The following is a 21,000-nucleotide window of genomic DNA, read 5'->3' as shown; positions in this document are numbered from 1 at the left end:
AAAATTTCTGCGTTTGGGTTTTCGGATACGATCTTTTTAACTAAAATATTTTCAAACATGGACAACTTCCGGTTCTACCTGAAGTCGACTGTAACTTTCTTATTTTGAATTGAACACCCTGTATATCAATACATTTTTGAAATTTACGTAAAAATTTAGTATACTTTTGTCGAAAATGTTTTTTGTAAATTTTTAGAGATACAAGTGTGGTCCAAATTTTTTTATTCGTTATTAAATTGAGAACAAGCCATTTTCGAAAGTTTCTAAAATTTAGTAATGACGGTTAAATAAGTGTCATTTATTACAAAGTCTACTAAAAGTATATATACAAAAGTAAAACTTGTTAAAAAATACAATTAATAATTTAAAACCTCAAATATCTGTTGGGATAGGATTAGTAAATAGAATTTGATTTGATTTTTTTCACACACCTTGACAAGATAAAGAAAAATACTTTTTTATTTCGTAGTGCTGGTATCAACGGGTCAAAATAAAATTTAGACCACATCTGCATCTCCAAAAATTTAGAAAAAACATTTAATATATGTATAAAGGTAAGGTTCAGGTATAGGATAGTATTAAAATAGAAAAAACCCGGTAGTTCTATTTAAAAAAATAAAGAAATTTGATATTTATAAAGCTAAATTTTAACACTTTTTATACACACCCTGTATAAAAGAAAAAATTTTCAACATAGATTCGAATACGTCTGACCTTACTAAAAGCCCCCGAATAGAAACCATTTTCATATCTTTAAGGGTAAAAAAATAATTTATAGGGTTCTGCAACAATCGAATTTTTATAAGAAAATTAATAATTCAAAAAGTATGCATTTTTCGAAAAAAGTTTTTGGGCAAAAGTATACTAAAAGTTTACGTATATTCCAAAAATGTATTAATATACGGGGTGTTCTATCTAAAATAACAAAGTTACAGTCGGCTTCCAATAGAACAGGAATTCGGCCAAATATTTTAGTTAAAAAGTATTTTGCCATATACAGATAGTTTTAACTCTGTATAAATAACATTTTTTAAACAACTGTGAATGTGAACTTACATCGTCTAAAATATATCGCTTTTAATAAAACGTCATGAATAACAAAATTGAGAAAATGAAAAGTCAATGAATAATTGTGTGCCAAAGCTCGTAACTTCTACACATCGTGTGTTTTAAATGCTTATTGCGTAATATACTATTTTGGAATTCTCCAACTTTTGATTAAAAGAAATGGATTCTTGAATGATCAGGTTTACTTCAAATAATTGATTTGGTGTTTCATTGTGTTTTTTATTAATGAAAAATAATGAAGCATATAGGAGCCAAATTATAATTATCGTTTGTGCTTAATTAATAATCAATCTAAACTAAAATATCTATTCAACAGTTATCAGTACTCTCCTTGCTTACACTTTCAATGAAGAAAAACTGATTGTTGTTTCTCCTTATTTCAATGCATATCCACTAATAGATGTTCGCGATAATATTTTCCATCGCTTTTCCATTCCTTGTGGTGTGAATTAAGAATTGTATAAATGTTGTCCTGTCCACTACCTTATGTTTAGCAGCCAAGATATTTTCTTCCTTCCGATCCCTCTCTCCCTCCTTAAATTTTACCTTCGATCAGCAGGTGCAAAAATTGATATTTAGGTTCGCCGTTTTCGTCTTTATTGATTCAAATAATTTACGTTGTTTGCCGATGCGTCTTAGAATTTCTTCGTCTAGCCATCCAAGACAACATCTCGAAAGCCTCCAACTTGTTAATCGCAGTCGTCTTCAATGTCCAGCCGTCCACGCCGCAGAGAAGTACCTTCACGAACCTCAATCAAAATGGGAACAAGTAAGCAGTCTTCGAAGCCTCATGAATGCCTGTCGGACTTGTTCAATGCAACATTTTATTTTTTTGTCTGATGCCCAGTCTTCAAAGAACCAGATTCCCAGATATTTGAATTTATCCACTTTCTCTTTTTTTTTTGGTATCGATTTTTAGGCCCATTGATTTGTTGTGTTCTCTTATGTTATTGACGAGTTGTTGTAGGTCGTGCATATTATCAGTGATTAAGACGCTATCGTCTGCACAAGGGATTATTTGTTAATACACGTCCTATCAACTTTGATTCCCATTTCTATATCCTCTAGGACCTCGTGAACCTAAATTCAAATTTATAACAGCCGAATAATATTGTAATTGATAGTCAAAACTGACAGTATTTTTGTCAGACATGAAAAAGCTTTTATTGTTGAAGAAAAGCAATCAATTTGAGTAAAAAATGAATGAATTCAAGTAAAATATATCGTAATCATAAGATATTCATTAAATGTTAAATATAAAAGGCTTAATATCAAGACACAACAGTATGTATTCGTGTAAAAGAATTATTTTAAAGTGAAAATGATAGTGCTCATTTTAATTAATTACTTTGGCTGCTGTTAGGTTTTTCAAACAAAATAGAGTATTATGAATAGATATCCATTATAAGAGTTTTAAGTTTGAGAAGGAAACCAACGAATAAGAAGCAAATTGAGAAAAAAATTTATTTTTCATACAACCAAGAACCAAATGTTTAAAATCTTAAAATTTAGTAGCATTTAAAAGATAAATTAAAAAAAGTAATGAAACTTTCATAAAATTAATGTGTATAGAAAGCTTTTTTTAATAAAAAAAACCTGAGTATGAGCGAAATTAACTCCTGTTCATTACTTTTGTATATTATCTTCACCCACAAAATTTAAAATATTTAAAACGATTATCATTTTCATCGTACTTATAGGCATCGCTTCCGTGGAAGTCAGATATTCGTCAAGATGCATACAGTCATAGGACTATCGTCTTTATATGATCTTAAATTTTAGAACTAAAATCGTTATCAACGGGTATGTTGTGTGCCCGTCCGTAGATCAGGAACCCCTGCGGGGCACGGAAGCTGCTTTTGTGTTTTGTGTGCCCGTCACCAACGGATCATTCGCGTCTGCTTTTCGTCCTAGGATGCCAAGTTTTCAAAATTTTCATTAAATTCCCATCGTTAGTATACAAGATATCGTGTGCCCTAGAGATTCTACAAACTTATACATATATTTGTTTGAAACTAAATTCTACCTTATCTAAACAATATTAGAATAATTATAATAGTGTTAGAACTATATATTAAAACAGCAGTTGGGAATATAAACACTTAACGTGATTGGTTATAAAAAATGTTTTGTATCTATTATAATTCCTCTAACAAAATAATAGTTTTTGAAATACCATCTTGTTTCCCTTAATTGAAAATAGTATAGAGTATGAAAAAGCATTGATAGCAATTATATAACCAGAAGTTAACTAGAAAGATTATCTCTGCAGGAGAACTTGTCTCATACGATATCACTCTCCTTCGATGCTGCTCCTCTTGAAACCATTATCTTCCTTTTAATATTTTTCACAAACAAATCTACCAATTCTCCTCATTATATTCCGATACATTTTGTTTGGCATTGTTAAATTGCACTTTTCTCACCTACTTCTGAAATTATCTAAAAGATATAAATACATTCAAGTGCTCTATTTATATCGTGATAGATTTCCTACCCTGCTTGTTTGATCTCACCTGCATTTTAGAGTTAGAGGAACCTAGGCAAGTAGAGAGTAGAACGTTTTTATTTTTTATTAGAAGAGGTATCAATTTTTGTTGTGTCAACCCGTGTCCAGACTTTCCAGTATCTTTGAGTATTCTTTTCTTATCATTTTGTTCCTAGCTCCTGTATAATCGTTATAATTAACACGAAAAGAATTTTTATCAATGCTGTACTTCTTTTCCTTAGTCTCCTATTATTTAGAAATAAATAATAATATCTGTTTCAACTTCTACTTTCAACTATAATACACTCTGAAACAAGGAAATATTTCATCTGCAAAGTTAATACTTTTCATCGCGAATTTCATATCGGCAGCACTGTTCTGTTAACGACTGAAAGGGGTAGAGTGTGAATTTACAGTCGACGACTGAACATTTTTGGTAGAGTTTTAATGAACAAAGATTTTATTCTGTCTACTAGGTCATAAATACCAGTCATACATTTTAAAGTATCACCTCGATCGATATTACCCTTGTTTCAGTTTGTTTTACAGTAATTTTTGTTTTATCTTCTTTTTAATTTCTATGAACTTGGTAGGAATATAAATGAGATGTCGAATTTGTGAACAATATACTCAGACATAAATTTTTGTACTTTTGGAAAGAAAACTCATTTCTAAAAAATGATATTGTCCAAGTGGCAACCGCTGCCATTTTCCAAAACTCTTCGACACATAACGCCAAGTTTGTTAACCATTTCTTAACGAGAGCTGGAGCATTGTTCTTGGTAGACTTTTAAGAAAACTCTTTAAAAGAAATCAGTTGGAGATAGATCTGGACTACGAGGAAACCATGAAATATTTTCTCTGAGGAAAATCAATTTATTCGGAAACATTTGGTTAAACACGGATTATGTTTGTATGAAAGTTCGATTGTTTTCACATTTTGCATTTTGCAGCGTTAATAGTTAAGGTCAATTTACAAACTTTTATGCTCGTTCAAGTTCGCGCTGAGTTCGCGCTCGTAGATATGTTCAACGCTCACGTTTTAACGCTTAACCAATAAAACCAGGATACCGTTTTTTTTTGAAATTATAGTTCTCCTCTTTGGGCCGACTTAGAATTATCAATGTCGTTTCCTTTTCAATTTTACCAAAGCATAGAGGCTCAAAACACCAGTGAACGCTACTACATGAGTTAATACTATATTTTCTTGTATAACTTATAACAAATGGAACATAGAAGAGTCTTTTCTTCTATGAAATGTCTAAATACGAAAAATATTTAGTGGTTATGCGTTTCTGATTGGTTCAAATAGGGCCAGCCGATTAAATCTACAGCGAAGCAAGAAAGTCAAAAAATTAATAAATAGTTTCCAAACGCGAACATGAAGGCGAACGTAACGCGACGTGAGCGTCAGCGCGAATGTAAGAGATTAAAAATCCAACTTTACTGAATCACTGCGTGTAAACACTTTGAAGTTATTGTCGCCCGAACCCCCACGTTTGGAGAATGTAGAGATCATGATTGTGTTAAATGAGGATATTCTTTCTATTCCAAAATTTGCAATTTTGTTTGTTGACATTCCAATTTAAATGAAAACGGGCACAACTAAAGCAATCTGAATCGCTGAGACGAAAAACAGCACCTCAAAGATCTTATAATAACCTTTATTGAATCCCTTGCAGAAATAGGATAATTATGAATGCCGGTATGATGTAAATGAGAATTATTTCATGTTCTACACACGGATACAGATTAAAAAATAATGAAAAACATTGTTTTCTATGACAATAAAAGGTGAAACATTCTCAATCAAATACGACATGTGTTGGAGCACAACTAGCAAAGAAATATGAGTATTATGCATACAAAAAGCGATGATCATTCAATTCGAAGAAGAGAAGTTCAAATATAAGAATAGGCAGCGTACAAATTCACACCACTGAATTTTAATGTTGGGGTCGATTTAACAGCACATGAAATAGAAATATCAAAGAATTAACAATATTCGTGTATAAAACTTGAGAACATAAAAAGTATTTTAAAGATTATTGAAATGTATAAAAAACTTTCTGAGTTTGCAATGTAGTTTAATTTGTGTTCTTTTAGGCAGTTGAAAAACAGAGGCATACAGCCGCGAAGTTAGAAAAGCCAGAGCTCATGCCTCGGGCGGCTAATTTAGCCAATTTAGTTACAAACATTCATTTGTGATTTCCTACGGTTTACTAGGTATATAAACCTTGTTTAATTTTGACTTGGAGCTTTGGTCTAGTCTCCATGAAACCATCACGTCAATTTTATTTCTTCACAGTGCCTCGTAGTGTTAACTCAAGTGATAGTGTGCCTGTTATTTTATCATACTTTGGAAGGAACAGTCTCGAATGTTAAGTCTCTTTGAGTGCTCGCCTGGATATACATATTTCCTTCAGTTCTGTTTTCAACTTCAGGTTCCATGGAGGAGCTCTTAACTAACCACCTACGTACTGGCAATCAGATTAAGAGATCATTGTTTAGACTCGTTCGTTCCATAATACTTGAAAATTCAGTATAGAGTTTAAAAGAAAAATAGTTATTTCTAATTGATTGGCATTATAACTAAGATTTCATAAATATAATCCATATTCATTGAACCTCCAATTTATTTTATCAAAATCACTAATACAACTTTGTTGGAAAATATATATTTTATAGATATACGTAAAAAACGCTGATAACGTAATTCGAGCTTCCGAACCCGGTAATGACGCATCACTGAGGAAAATTTTCTAATTATAAGATTGTTAGTGGCTTCTGTATGCCGGTACAAGTTAAACCGATACATAATGAGGATCAATGGCTCATTAAACCCTGATCTGAACATCAATACTAATTGGTAATTTGATGTGGTTCTGATTAGATCTGCCGAACAGGCAATGTTATGTAAATTTTTAGTATATTGTACTCATACGCAGAATATTTGAAAAAAAAATGTTTACGGAAGTAACCGCAAATAAATAAGTGAAATGGAAAAGTGAAAACGTTAAATTTGGGTGTAAAATATGAAATATTGAAACATTATAATCTAATTATCGTAGAATCGCGGACATGTGGAGTGTATTATGCATCGTCAAATAGGCGAATTTAAAAAAAAGAGGACAAAAAAATTCTAATTTAAAAGACCTAACGACTCACTTGTTTACAGTGTGTGTCAACACGATGTGTCACAAGTAGCATTTAATTCAAAACATTACGTCCACTAAAAGTAATCTAGTCTGTCCACATCCGCCTCGTTCACCAGATTTTCCACAACGTGACTTCTGACTGTTGCACTAAAAAAGAAACGTTTTGACACCTTTCTTGGTAACGAGAGGAAGAGAGACAGCGCATAAGAAAGCTATTTCAACGTTGAAATAAGTTGATATCTAACGACAGAACTATGAAGAGGATCAATTCAAATTCGATATTATCTGAGAAACATACTTTTGGTACAGTCCCAGAAATTGTGTTTGAAGCACGCAGAAGTCTTGGGGGTGACGTAATTAGTATTGCACTCGGGCACTTGAATAGCTAGCGTCTTTATTGCAACTTTTCGGATACTATTATCGTTAAATTTTTTATATATATTTACTAAATATTTTTTTTTTTAAACGAATAGATAAAATGGCTGACATTAGGTTACCTTGAAACCTTTTCTAACGAATGCAGTTCTCACTAACTTAAGCAAATTAGTATAGCCGTTATCTTCATTAGCGCTAGAGTTGTTTTTTGTTTTATCTCGAAAATGAATATTTATGGTGTATGCATGTTTTTAAGTAGTTTTCCGGATTACAGAAAAGATATTCCAGATGATTTCTGTACATCGACCACGTGAAAAACTAATGATCGAATGGGTAAACTGATTCGATCAAAACGTCTGGAAGTAATCCTGTGATTACAGAAGCTATAGGAATTGTTAAAAAATTGTTATAGAAGAGAAAGTGATGGGTTCTGCATAAAGACAGTTGTGCTGGATCATTTCGCTGCCAAATTCAGTATTCCAGAGCCATATTTATTCACTGGATCACACGCTAGGCGATTTCTATCTTTTTCCTAATGTAGAATCTCCTATAAGAGGAACAAGATTTGAATCCGTTAAACTTGTGATAGAAAAAAAATGCGAAAACAACCGACAGAAGAAAGCTTCGAGCACTTTTTCGAAAAATAGTTGAAACTCGTTCGCTCTTGGTGGTGGAAGAACATTATCATTTTCAAAATTTTGAAAATATTCGTCGATTTTAGACGAATTTTGGATGGACAAAACAATCTCTCTGTCAGTTAAATCTTCTGTCAAGTTTGCAAAATCTTCATTGTACCATCTCCATTTTTCGCTTCAACTGTTGCTATTGAAGTAGAATCATTTTCTCTAGAGCAACTGAAAATTGTAATTAAGGTGTCGTTTTTCCATGTTGTTACCATCTTATACGCAGAATCGTCAGAAAGATTTCGAAGTTTCCATGACAGTAGCAGCTGATATTGTAGAGTCATCGATTGCAGCCACAATTTTAATGGTTTGAATAATCTTACGATGCGTAGTATAGATAGAGGAAGGGTATACGTTAAAGGTGATAATAAGTATTGCAAAATATTTCAAAGTGCCTATTGGGAAAAGTTCCTTTTTGTTATATTATTCATAACATCTTTATACCAATTTTAACTACTTAAAATATTTTCGTATATAATAGAAGAAAAAACTCCAACGTGATTGCTAAATAATGAAGTACACGAAGAATAATGCTTAACTCAATTCAACGTAACATCAATGTTCACGTTGAATTGTAGATATTTCCATCGAGATAGCGTCCATTGTTAATTTTCCACTTAGTGTTTCCTGTTTATTTTAACCCAGTTGGAAATTAATAAATTATTTTGTGGTGTTGAACTTGTTAACTATTGTACTAATTTGACATAATTACATTGAAAAATTTTTGTCTAGTCACGACGATTTACAAGGGCTCGCGACCGTTGTTTCGCTTTGAGTAGGTTTCACTTGGTAGAAATATGGCTGTTTACTGTGGACCGAACTGGCCCATTTGATTTCAAAATCAATGTTTACATACATTTCATTATTACATCTAGTGTACAAAATATTTGGACTAGAATTTAAGAAAATAACAATAATTGCCGCAGTTGAAAAACAATATTGATCCATTCAATTTATTCAAAGGAAAATTGCACAAATTGTACTATGTACATAAACATTTCAATAGTACTGTTTCGGGGTATATTTTCCAAGTGTTCAATATGATCAAAACGATACAAACAGATAAAACAAAAAGATACGGCCCACGGGCCGCTTCCAACCCCTGGCCCGTTTCAGTAAGGCCCGCAATCAGTAAGGCCCGCTTTTAGACTTCATTCGATTCCTAATTTAAAATAATTTCGCACAGTGAACCATAAAAAAATTGGATGAATATTATCAACTTCTGCAAAATTTGATTACGAAATTAAACAATCGTTTTGAAGAATTTCGCAGAATGAATGAAATGAAATTCAATCCACTCAATTTTGAAGCTTCAAAGGCACCAGTTCATTTGCAAATGGAGTTGATAGATCTTCAATCGGACAGTATTTTGGAAGAAAAATTTAATGAGATTAACGCTCTTACGTTTTATACACAATATTTCAAGAGTTCTGATAATTACCCGGAATTAAAAAAGCATGCAGCACGCATTCTCTGCATAACATAATTACCTACCATCTTTTATAACTTTGATATGATTTTTAACAACCTTATATTATATATTTATATAATTTAATAAATAAAATGTTATAATAATTCAGTTCATTTATTTTATTTTCAATATGGCCCACTTACGAATTCAAAATTTAATAGACGGCCCTCTGCAAATTTGAGTTAGGTTAGGTTTGTTTTAGGTGGAAAACGATAAAAAATATGCGCCAAAAGATAAAGATTAGATAAATAGTATACCATACAACAAGTGAGAAAAATTTCATATTTCTCCCTTACAACTATTATTGTTTCCAGCTCTTGTTGCTTTCCACGTTGAAACAATTCAGATTTGTTAAATACACTTTCAGTTAATGTTCCTGCGCATCCAAGAATAATTTGGTTACACTTACTTTTTGAACTAGATAATGCAAGCCATGGAATTTTCTATCTGATAATACTTTATTTATGTATTTTGAAGAGTTACCAAGAAAATTAAAATCAACATTATGGTCCCAGTAGGTACTCGATGTTGAGGTGTACCATAGAAACAACATCAACAGAATTAATAACTGGATCAAAAAAAAATCAGACTAAATGAAACGATATCTATACGCAGCAATTTCGCCAATGTTAACATTTACCAGTAGATATTAATAACAGTGTACTACCATTTTCAAACAGAGCAAAATACCTAGGTATACACTCGATGCAAAGCTGTGATGGAAAGTTCAGGTTACAAAGAGACGAGGAGAATTTGAAATCAGATATAGGAAAATGTATTGGCGTATAAAGTATCTATAATACATGCAAATATTAGAACTAGTACGAATTTCTTGTAATTAACAGTTATATTGGGGCAATTCTGGAAAGAGAAATACTGAGCTTGCATAGCATTATTGTATTCAGATGCTGAATCAATTCTACTATTAAATTTTGATATTTTGGTAGTCGTAGAGATATCGATATAGGATTTAGCAGCTTTTCTGGATTTCACAGCAAATGGCTTTATAATTTTTCTGGATTTACTAATTGCAAAAATTATATATCTTCGTCCATACCTGGTTGAATATGGTAGAATTCTTCTGTCACTGTAAAACTTCTAGAAATTTTGGTTTTAGTATCGAGTAAGTTTATTGAAAGGGCTGATTTGAAACCTTATATGTCATCAATGTTTAATTGTCGAGGTTTATTACTACAGTGTGCCATGTAGGTTCAATAGCTAAAGCAGACTGAAATTGAAACCAAAAATTCAATATTGCATAATATTTTTTCGAATATACTGCATCTTTTAAAACAAATTCAGTAGTTAATGTTTTTGATTATTTTAGAATACAGTTTTTCAAAACTGGGCCCAATTTTGATGTATCAGCAAGGTTTTTAATGATTATGGTACTCTTGATAATCGAGTACTGGGACCATAATATTAACAGTTTATATTTATGTGTTTTTATGTTTCAATTTTGGTGGTGGGATCTTAATTAATCGCCTGGCATTGATTCACACTTTCATTTCACACTTTGATTTCATCACTCACTCACTCACATTTACAAGATCTAAATTGTTTTGTTTTCTCTAGTATAAGATTTGTCTTTGGACTTCTTCATAAGTCTAACTACAGATTCAGTGAAAGGTTGTTTTGCAAGATAAAGCTGAATAAGTTTGACACTCTCAATCTTGTAAATACAAACAAGTTCGACCCTGAAAATTGAATACAGATGACGTATTGCTTATTACTATTATTATATCCGATGAAACGTCTCTTTAACTTTGTTTTCTTTGCTGCGAAAATATTATATTTAAACTCGATAATGATTTTTGGTTTCCTGTTTGAATTTTTACACCTAAGAAAATAACACTGACGAAATTGGACAGCCGAGCATATTTGAGCTAGGAATAATTATGTTGGTTATGGTAACTGGAGGTTCATGTTTGAAGGGTTATTTCGTGGCAATTGTTATTTATAAATCAAAAGTCTGTGGTTCCGGTGGTCGAGCGTATCGGTTATTAAATTGTCGTATACAATTGAAGGAGATTATCAATTTATAACTTTCCAACAAATATAAACACTGAAATGTTACACGAGGATGGTCCCAGAAGTGCCTGTCCCAACAAAGAAAATTTTTAGAAAAAATATATTTTTTTAACGTAATCTCCCTTTAGATTCTTACACTTTTCCCAACGTTGTTCAATAAGTTCGATACCTTTTTTATAATAATAATCGTCAAGCTCCTCAAAATAGCCATTAACTGCCGACATTACCTCTTTATTGTTGGAAAATCTTTGACTACCGTGCCTATTTTTCAAGTCTGGGTATCGAAAATAGTCCGAAGGGGCTAAATCTGGCGAATAGGGTGAATGAGGTAACAATTCAAACTATAATTCATTCATTTTGGTCATTGTAATAACAGATGTTATGAGCTGGTGCATTCTCTTGATGAAACATCACTTTCTTCTTATCCAAATGCAGCATTTTTTGCTTGATTTATTCACTAAAACCTTGCAATAGATTAGCGTAACACTCGTCGTTGATAGATTTTCCTTTTTCAAGATATTCGGATGGAACAGCTTTTGCCTTCTTTAGAAACGGTTCTCCCTTTTGTTTCGGGTATGAAGTGATTGACCCAAGTTTCATCCATGGTTATGAAACGACGCAAAAATTCGACTTTATTTCTGTGAAACGTTGCCAAAAATTCGATGGAAATATCTTCACGACAATGTTTTTATTCCATTGTGACAAACGCGCCATCTTGCACACAGCTTTCTCATCTCCAAATTTAGCTCGTGCTTTGTGGACTTCCCTCAATATTTCAGTCATAATCTCATTTGGTCGACTTGGTCTTCGATGCCGGTCTAGTTCTGCTTTCATTTTGGTTGGGCTAAAGCCTTTCAGTGGTATTTTTCAAACAGTTTCCGCCATATCTAAGCGAGACCAGGTACTTCTGGTAGTAAGTAGAAACAAGTTCACATATTTCTCTTTCAGTAATTTTTAAAATCGCAGGAGGTATGTCCCAATATAACACCATGAATGAATTATAGAGAATTTCTGTTCCTAAAATTTGTGAAAATACAAATTAATTTCAGTCGCAGATTTACAGAAGTTAAATTGAGGTTTGCATTTGTGTTTGTATAGTCTTGATATTTTAACAAGCAATAAAAAGCGATCCTAATCCATTACAACAAATGCCTTAGTCCAGTTTAAGCGTACATTTGAAAACTAAAGTTTTCAATTTACATTAACTTCTTGTGTATCGATATTTCGCTAACACTGTTGGGAGTATAATTTCTAATTGTTCAAATTTAACTTGAATTGGAAAAACAACAATTTAATGATAAATGGTTTCCTAAACCGTGAACTTATTCAAATACTATGGAGAAAAAACTGATTCGATAATAAGTCTATGAATTTTATTCACCATAATATTTGAAAAGTATAGTACAGATCAAATAGCAGAAGAACATGGAATATACTTATTAATACTAGAAGGACTACAAAAAGGAGCAAAGAGATTCGACCGAAAAACTGATCTATCGATGGGGACTTTTTAAAAAACGCTTATAATGCCCATTTGCACGACAAAAGCAAAGAATTTCACCAGTTCGTGTTGACAAAGAACAAGTACGTTCAGATGAAAATATTAATAATTAAAAAGAGGCCACCCTGTTATCCTTTTAAATAAATTATTTTGTTTGGTTTCAACTGTGAACAGTGGCGGTTGGCAGGGTTATATTATCCAGGGTGTTTCTAAATTCAAAAGACAAAATTCATGAGATGATTGATCGTATGAAACAAAGATGGGTCTTTCCTATAAAAAAATTTCCTCAGCCCATACCTTTCTGAGATATCACACTTAGAAGGTGGTGACTAAAATTGAGTTTATTCAAAATTTCTGTAATGCTAGAAACTTGAAATTCTGTAATTTTCGTGCAATCCACAACGGACTAACTACGGGTATTTTTTTTTTCAATATTCCTGTTTTATCAAATTTAAAAAAAATACATTATGGTGTTTTTTGTACGATGAAAAATATTTTTAAGCAAAAAAGGATCTCAAAACTTCATTATTTACATATAAGTTTGGACAAATTTTGCAAAAATAATTTTGTTAAAACCAAGTAGTACACAAAAATTTGATTGAATATATAAATACTTCACTATTTAATTTGTAAACTTAATCTAGTTTCAAGCAGTTTGTACCAAAAATTGATGATTCTGCAAGATGTTGAAATTCGTCAAACGAAAAATATGAAATTAAAAATGACATTTATTTTAATGCTACAATTCCTAAAGTTTTTTCAATGTCTGAAATTTTATAAAAAAATAAACACTCAATTTTAGTCACCAAATTTTAATGGTGATATCCGGGGGACTGAGGAAATTTTGTTATAGGAAAGATCCCTCTCATTTCATACGGGCAATCACCTCCTGAAGTTGTTTGTCGCATGAATTTAGAAACGCCCTGTATATAATTATTTTAATTTGTTTTCGGGCATCAGTTAAGTTTGTGGCTTTTGTATTTTTAATAATTGAAGGAGACGACTATTTGGCAACCATGTGAAGTGAATATACAGTGTCAAAAGCTTTAGTACGGTAGTCAATCAATATTTTTGATAATTAACTTTAATTCTATATTATACCTGTCGGAATATCAAAAGAAAAGAAATATCTAAGATAAATAAAGTTGTATAATAGCTTACAAGCCCTTCTAGCATTCCTTCTAGAATTATTGCCCATAATTAGTCCTCTTCTGGTAGGGTAGGTACTATTCATAATTGTATTCTTTAAATTCTTAATATAATTAGTTTGATAAGAAAGGATCTTTTCCCTAAAGAGTGACCTGCGAAATATTCTTGTGTCAGTAGACTTAAATATATGGAACGTACAACAATTGAAGTATTTGATTTTCATAACCCAAACCAAAACCAATTTCAGTTATACATTTATCTTGTTGTACCTACAGGAAGCGTATGTTGTATATAAAACACGAAAACGGAAGAAAGTTAACTAGTTCATAGAAATTAACGATGCCACCAAAGATGTTAGACACGAATGGTTTTGGACTATTATAAAGTCAATTTAGCGCCAACATTGGACATCGTTTAACACAAACTGCGACAAAAAAGACGTTGGACAAAAAAAAAAGGTTTATTTTAATTAAATTCAAAATGAAGATTTTGAAAGATGGATTATTTGATAGCCCTTAAATACGAATGTTATGAAAGATGAAGATCTTATGAAAGTTTTGACCGTTTCGGAAAGTTAAGTTCGGAAAATTGTTGTGTTGGTAGTTGAACATGTCTCAGAAAACAATTAGCAACAATTAGTGAAGAAATTGTGTGAAATTTGCTGAAAAACTTCCATGAACAAATATTGAAGTATGAAGTTAAATCATCACCTCAATCATCTAGATACATTTTCTGATAATTTACAAAATTGTAGTGAAGAACATGTGGAGCGCTTCCGGGATTTTCAAAAGTGATGAAAGAAATGTTAATATCTTTGATAAATTATAAACTAAAAACCTATAACAGGCATTTTATTGAAGTATAACATATGCTTCTTGCATTCTCCTTTGTATTCTAATTTTTCCAAAAAAAACTGACTTTATAAACATATCTGATTTTTATTTCACGTTTTTCGATGTTAAGAATGTAAAATGAAAATAACTATCAAATAAACAAAAGCCTGTATCAGGGATACTTAGATCAAACTATCAAAACTCTCATCACCCAGAACCTGGGTATTCCAGCTTCTCGCTGCCGCCGCAGACTACAAATATTACAAAAATTGATAGAAATAGAAAAACTTAAAGAAGCTAAATAACTTAAGAAACCTAAGGGATATTTTATGTTTTTTTTTTGTGGAGAAATGTATATTGAAGAAGACAACAATCCACTTAAAAATTGGATTTGATGTGACATTTGTCACCGTTGGTGTTTTGCTTTTGAGGCACTGCAGTTTATGTGGTAACTGTTCCTAATTTTCTTTCAATTAAAAGCTATTTTTTCAGTTTATAATTATTTTCAGAAATTGAAAAGTGGATATTCATTCATTCGGTCAGTACAAAGTGAATAATTTCCCATTTTTTGAAATTTCAGTTACGGTTAATTACTTTTTATTTGCTAGAGCCATTAATAAAAACCGATTTGAGCCATTAACCATGTTTTGTTCCTTAACACTATTTCTGCTAAAGCCATTTATATCTTAAGATATTCACTTTGTCCTACGTTAATTTTATATCAAGAGCAACTCACGATTAATTTTCTTTTGTCTTCCAATAAATTTGTCTAAACTTCGTCTAAAATTTCACTGCTTATTTTATTATTCTCATGACATTATTTTCTTAATGGAAAATGCATATTGAACTGATCTGGATCCGTAGGTCAAATTCTACAAACAATTCGGCGAAATAAAAACTTACCAGCGCCTCCGCTTTGGTGTCCAGCTAAACCCAAAACAGCAGCTGGCGAATGTGCACCATTCGCATTCATACTAGCCGCCGCTGCAATGTTATGAGGCAAAAAAGCCGCCGCTACAGCCGCTTGTGCGTTAAAATAGGCCATACGACTGGCCGCCATGGTCATGTGGTGATGGTTGAAGCCGTGATCGGAAGGGAAGCAAGTGGGTGCTTGCAAATGTCTTTGCGGATATACATTCGGAGTAATTGCCGAAACAGCAGCTGTAGGTGACCTATGGTGGCTATCACTCAACCCCAGTAGCTCCTGTATAGCGAAAGGTGATCTTTGAGGCATGGTTTGAGACGGCTTGTTGAGGATACTAGGCGCCGTGACGTGTATGGTACTCTCTAAAGTTTCATTGTTCATTTTTCGATGTATGTAGTTGTAGTAGTCAGTTACCGACGGATAACGAACCTGCACAAAATCGACATCTTTCCCTGTCAAGTTCTAGAATAAACTATCTCACTAAATAGCCGAACTAACATCACAGTCTATTTTCAAAAAAAAATTGTTAATATTAAACCCGCGGTTTGATTTAGTATATTATTTTTTCATTAGACGTCTCGAGGTGAACCTTACATGGCCAAATATGAGAGTAAACTGACTATTTCCATTTGAAAAACGAGCCCTGTAAGGTCTCTTACGTACAGAGATACTCCCTAATATTCCGATGAAAAGGACCCCTTAAAGTAGGCGGGGTTTCTCTTCTACCAATAACTCACTAAAAGTACGAGGCTTATTCGCATGCCCGAATGCTCCAACAAACATCCATAATAACCAGGCTCGAAGCGCCAAACTTGCTTGCGGTAACATAATAGAGGTGGAGCTGAAAAGAGTGCATTGGAGCGTTCTTCGACGTTATGTTGATCAATATTAAAGCTCCTTTTAGTTTACAACGTATTACAATTACTGTCAAATAGTTTAGCAGGTTTAATTAGTAGTGATGTGTTCAATTATGATGATTAGATTCGTTTAATTGGCCTTGTTTTCGTATCGGGAAACGAAACTAGTTTTTTTTCTAAGTATCTAATTTACGCAGAATTTTTTTTTTGTTTCGGACGATTGTTTTGTAACAATAATAGGCTCGTTATTAATTTTGACATGTTGTCTCTCGGCCTGCTCGATGGAAATATAATTGGTTTTTGTTCGACTATTTCCAGTCATAATCAATGCTGCTAAATTGAAAAAGTTTCATGTGACGATGTATACGTGTGTTGTAGTAAATGTCAAAGTCTTTTTTATTTCGGATAAAACAAATGATGTTTTATATTTGGATGCATATTTAGGGTACGTATGTTGGAATATCAAAACTGAATAAAACAAATAAATAAGATAAAGTCACTTTGTCAACATTTCTTTTGAACTCTTCGCTCGTTATTCGTCCTTCTCTGGAAATATTCAAGTTTAGTTGAATCTAATATAGAAAACGCGTAACATCTAGTTAAGGGTTTGATTTATTAATCCAAACCAAACCAATTTCAATAACGTGATGAAGAAAATAATGAAAACCATTGTTATAGTCGAAGGTAAGCGTTGGGTGTTAGTAAATTCGGCCAGATAGTAGGTAGATGACCTTTTGGTGTAAACAATTCGGCCAGAGGAACTTGGGATGCAATATTTGTACATCTAAACTCGGTCGGATTCTAGGATCATATTTAAAAACTGAAAATTGAAGTATACAGCTGCCAAATTAGTATGTGTAAACTTCACATATGTACAAATCCATTCTAAACGTTGGAAAGTAACTAACAAATTATTTACGTAGCACAACCAAATTCGTTTTGGTTCCAAATACAATAATATCTTTCCCACTATCATTTACAAGCAATAAATTTCCATTCTTTGACGCCTCAGTTTGAAGATTGTCCAAATTCACATGGAATCCTGCAATTAATCGAAATAGCCGTGGTAACATCTTTGTTCTATTGTTGTACTCTAAGCATTTGATACGCTACACATGACGAGGTCCTTGGTTTCTTCATGATCCTTCAAATATCTAGCGTGGGTGTTCACCTATGTCATCCGCGGACTTTTATTTGCAGGTATGGAAAATTATTTGTCAAATTATATTAGTGGCCTGATGTTCTTTTTGATTTATCATAGTTGATCTTAAGGATTTACCAATAGTATAAATTAATGTTTATTGTGCACTTCCACCTAGTTTCACCAGCTCACCAGCTTTAGGGTAAAGTAAAATAATTCTTATTTATACCACATTTTCAGCGTCACTAACATTTCTTTCAGCTCCACCTCCATAATCTCATCAGGGCGAAAATATTTCAATAACTGAAGGAATAAAATTGTATGTACCCTAAAAGTGTTAAGAGCTCTAACGATGATTTCGATTTTCAAAGAATTTTATCTAATTTCTTTATTTTCTTATTTCTTAAACCTTTTGATATATTAATGCATCTAAATATTCTTGATTATAGGTCTCTTCTGTTTTAAAATTAGTTTTCTTAATAATTTTTGGACGAAAGATCAAATTTGACGTATCGACTTTTATTATTATGTTGATAAAGACTTAAAAAGAAAAATCGAAACGTCAAATTTTATCTTTCTTCCAAAAATTATTAGAAAAACTAATTTTAAAACAGAGAACATTAAGATGCATTAAAAATCTAATTTGGGGATGACATATTTTATTGTATTAAGTTGTTGATTTAAGTTTAACGATTCCGTGAAATCCGTTATAGTTTTTCCAGTTTTGGATGCTTACCTATTTTTGGCCGAATTTACTAGTGAATTTAAAACGATCTTTGTGACACCTTAAGCCAAACACTTTTCAAAAAATGGCGACAATTTTGCTACGGTTAGTTTCATTATGTTTCTGATATCATCTGCCTAAATTTTATATCATTTTGATCTAGCATTAGTTGGTACTACGTGAAAAACGAATGAAGAAATCAAGAAAAAGTTACTTAAATGTTATCCTGAAAATGTTTAGTCTCGTGGGTTGATTTGATTCAAAATCGCTATTTACTGTAACTAATTCAGGAATAGTTAATAAACTTATAAATAATAAACTATAATCGAGTATAAAGTGAGCTTAAAACACGAAAAACAATGTTTTGATACCTGCAAATGTGATTTAAAGAGCAAAAATACTCTAAAAGAATAAAATAAAAAAGGATTCTGCCGTTATCAGCGGCGTCCTATTTTGAAAATAATAAAATAGGTAATGATGAATAATACTTTTCAAAAACTACCAAACAAAATATTTAATTTAATGCAAATAATGGAACGATTTCTTTGAAATAATCGTCCAGCTTTTGGATTTGAACGTTTCCAAAATCACGTGTTTAATAGCGACAATTTGATGTCACTAAAATTATAACTGATCATTTAATATACGTCTCGGTTTACCAGTTTTGCGATTGAAACTCTTTGATAGTCCTCCTTACTGCTAAAAGTATGTCAGACAAGGAACTGTGACCCTAAAATGACAATAATATTCTGATAGAAAGAGGAATGTATCACATAAGGACTCAGAAATACATATCCTCGTTCAATTATCTAGGATATACGTCTAATGAAAGAAAAAATACAAAAAGGATATCGAACATTTTGAAAAAATAAAAATTAACTCAAAAAAAAACAAAATAAATATAATAAATAATAAAATATATAAAACATTAATAAGATCAGTGATTGCGTACGCCATGAAAGCAACTGTCATAAATAAAAAGGAAGAAAAAGATCTGAAGATAATCAAGAGAAAAATAGTGAGAATTATACTCGTACCATATATTACTGGAGAGACTTACTGGAAATAAATAGAAGAAGAACTGGGGGGTGAAAATTTAATAAGGTATGTAAAAGCACAAAGACTAAATTTGACATCATGAGAAAAAATTGTGTGTGTCAGCTCCGACGCACGACTGGATTTTACTCCTTAAGTTCGATAGTCTAACCGGACGCAAAAAGAATTTATTTAACTTAAAAAAGATTGATACTGTATAAAAGGGTAAATTTGTTAATTAATGAAAATAATATACATATATAAATATATATTTATCCAATTTATTCATTTCATATACATTTATTATAACTAATCGACGAAATATTTTACATTAAACTTTTTACAATTATTATTATCAGACTATTATCATTGTCTGCATTATTAATTACAGTGACAAGTGGTTTATGGTAACTAAAATAAGACACATGGACGTTCGTAGATACGTGGTTCACGAATCTTGAAAATACCGCATCAATGGTTGTACCATACCTCGTTGTCCCCATTGCTCTATCAGAAACAATATCTAAATTCAGTTCAGATTTTAAAAATTTTATTAATGTCAATCCATCATCTTTGTTAAAATCGACATTAAAATGGTATTCTTTTCTAAGTAATTTTGATCCACCTTCTGTATAAGACAATAATGCCTCATGAATGAAATCTATTACATCATTAATCTTTTGATTAACAGGAATGTAAATCGAAACTATAACAATGTGATTACCGTTAGACAAAGCACATCTCGATATATATTTATATGAACTACATCGATAATTATTAAAATATTTAATAAATACAAATTGCACATGGTCATACATACATATAATACATGAATTATAACGTACATTGCAACCACGTGTTTGTTAGATGTTCCGGCAATATCATCTACACCTCTTTCTGCCATGGTTATTTGAAAATACTTTCAGTTCACTTTAGCGGAACACAATGATAAAAATTAAAACTTCACAATAACAATATTAATTATTGATATTTATAATAAAAACAGCAATATAAGTATGTCGACACTGACAAATTAGAAAGTTGCGCATCATAGGGTGCGCACCAAAAACGTAACGAGGTAATTCATCGATGGATTTTACTCCTCACATTTTTCTCACCTACAGAACTAGTGAGGAGGATAACACAACGGATACTTGTATGGACAAAAGACAGAAGCAGACCAAGAAATACCTGGAGAAACCAAATTGAAGAAGATACCAGAATCCTAGAAATAGTAAACTGGAAAGACAAATGCAAAATCAGAAAAGGTAGAGATGGAGAAAAAAAAATAAGGGGATTAATCCACCCCAATATAGGGATATGTATGTGACAGTTTAGAGTGACTCAATTTGACAGTTGAAACAATTTTTTCGTCGGAGAATCTCAAAAAATAAAAAATTCCTACTTTTTTCCAGTAAAATCATGCCACAGTTGTTTGAGATTTAATGTGTAATATTTTTGGTTATTTAGAAAAAAAGAAATTGTAATTAATAATAAATATTAAATCTCTTTTTAGAAGGAAGAAATTTGTAAAACCGCTATTTTTACGCCCTGGTTTCTG

At 31.8% G+C, this 21,000-nt stretch overlaps 1 protein-coding gene across 1 annotated transcript in view; it reads right to left on the bottom strand.

Moving 5' to 3' along the window:
- The window catches only part of LOC130903706 (visual system homeobox 2-like), a 166,961-nt gene extending 150,692 nt beyond the window's left edge, over positions 1 to 16,269 (bottom strand). The window contains exon 1 of the mRNA XM_057815943.1: positions 15,661 to 16,269. Within this exon, the coding sequence (XP_057671926.1) occupies positions 15,661 to 16,063 (403 nt within the window). The 5' untranslated portion in view covers positions 16,064 to 16,269. The remainder of the gene's footprint in view (positions 1 to 15,660) is intronic.
- Between the last annotated feature and the right edge of the window lie 4,731 nt (positions 16,270 to 21,000).

The sequence above is a fragment of the Diorhabda carinulata genome, chromosome 2 (assembly GCF_026250575.1).
Source record: "Diorhabda carinulata isolate Delta chromosome 2, icDioCari1.1, whole genome shotgun sequence".
NCBI lineage: Eukaryota > Metazoa > Arthropoda > Insecta > Coleoptera > Chrysomelidae > Diorhabda > Diorhabda carinulata.
This window is presented reverse-complemented; position numbering and strand designations above follow the sequence as displayed.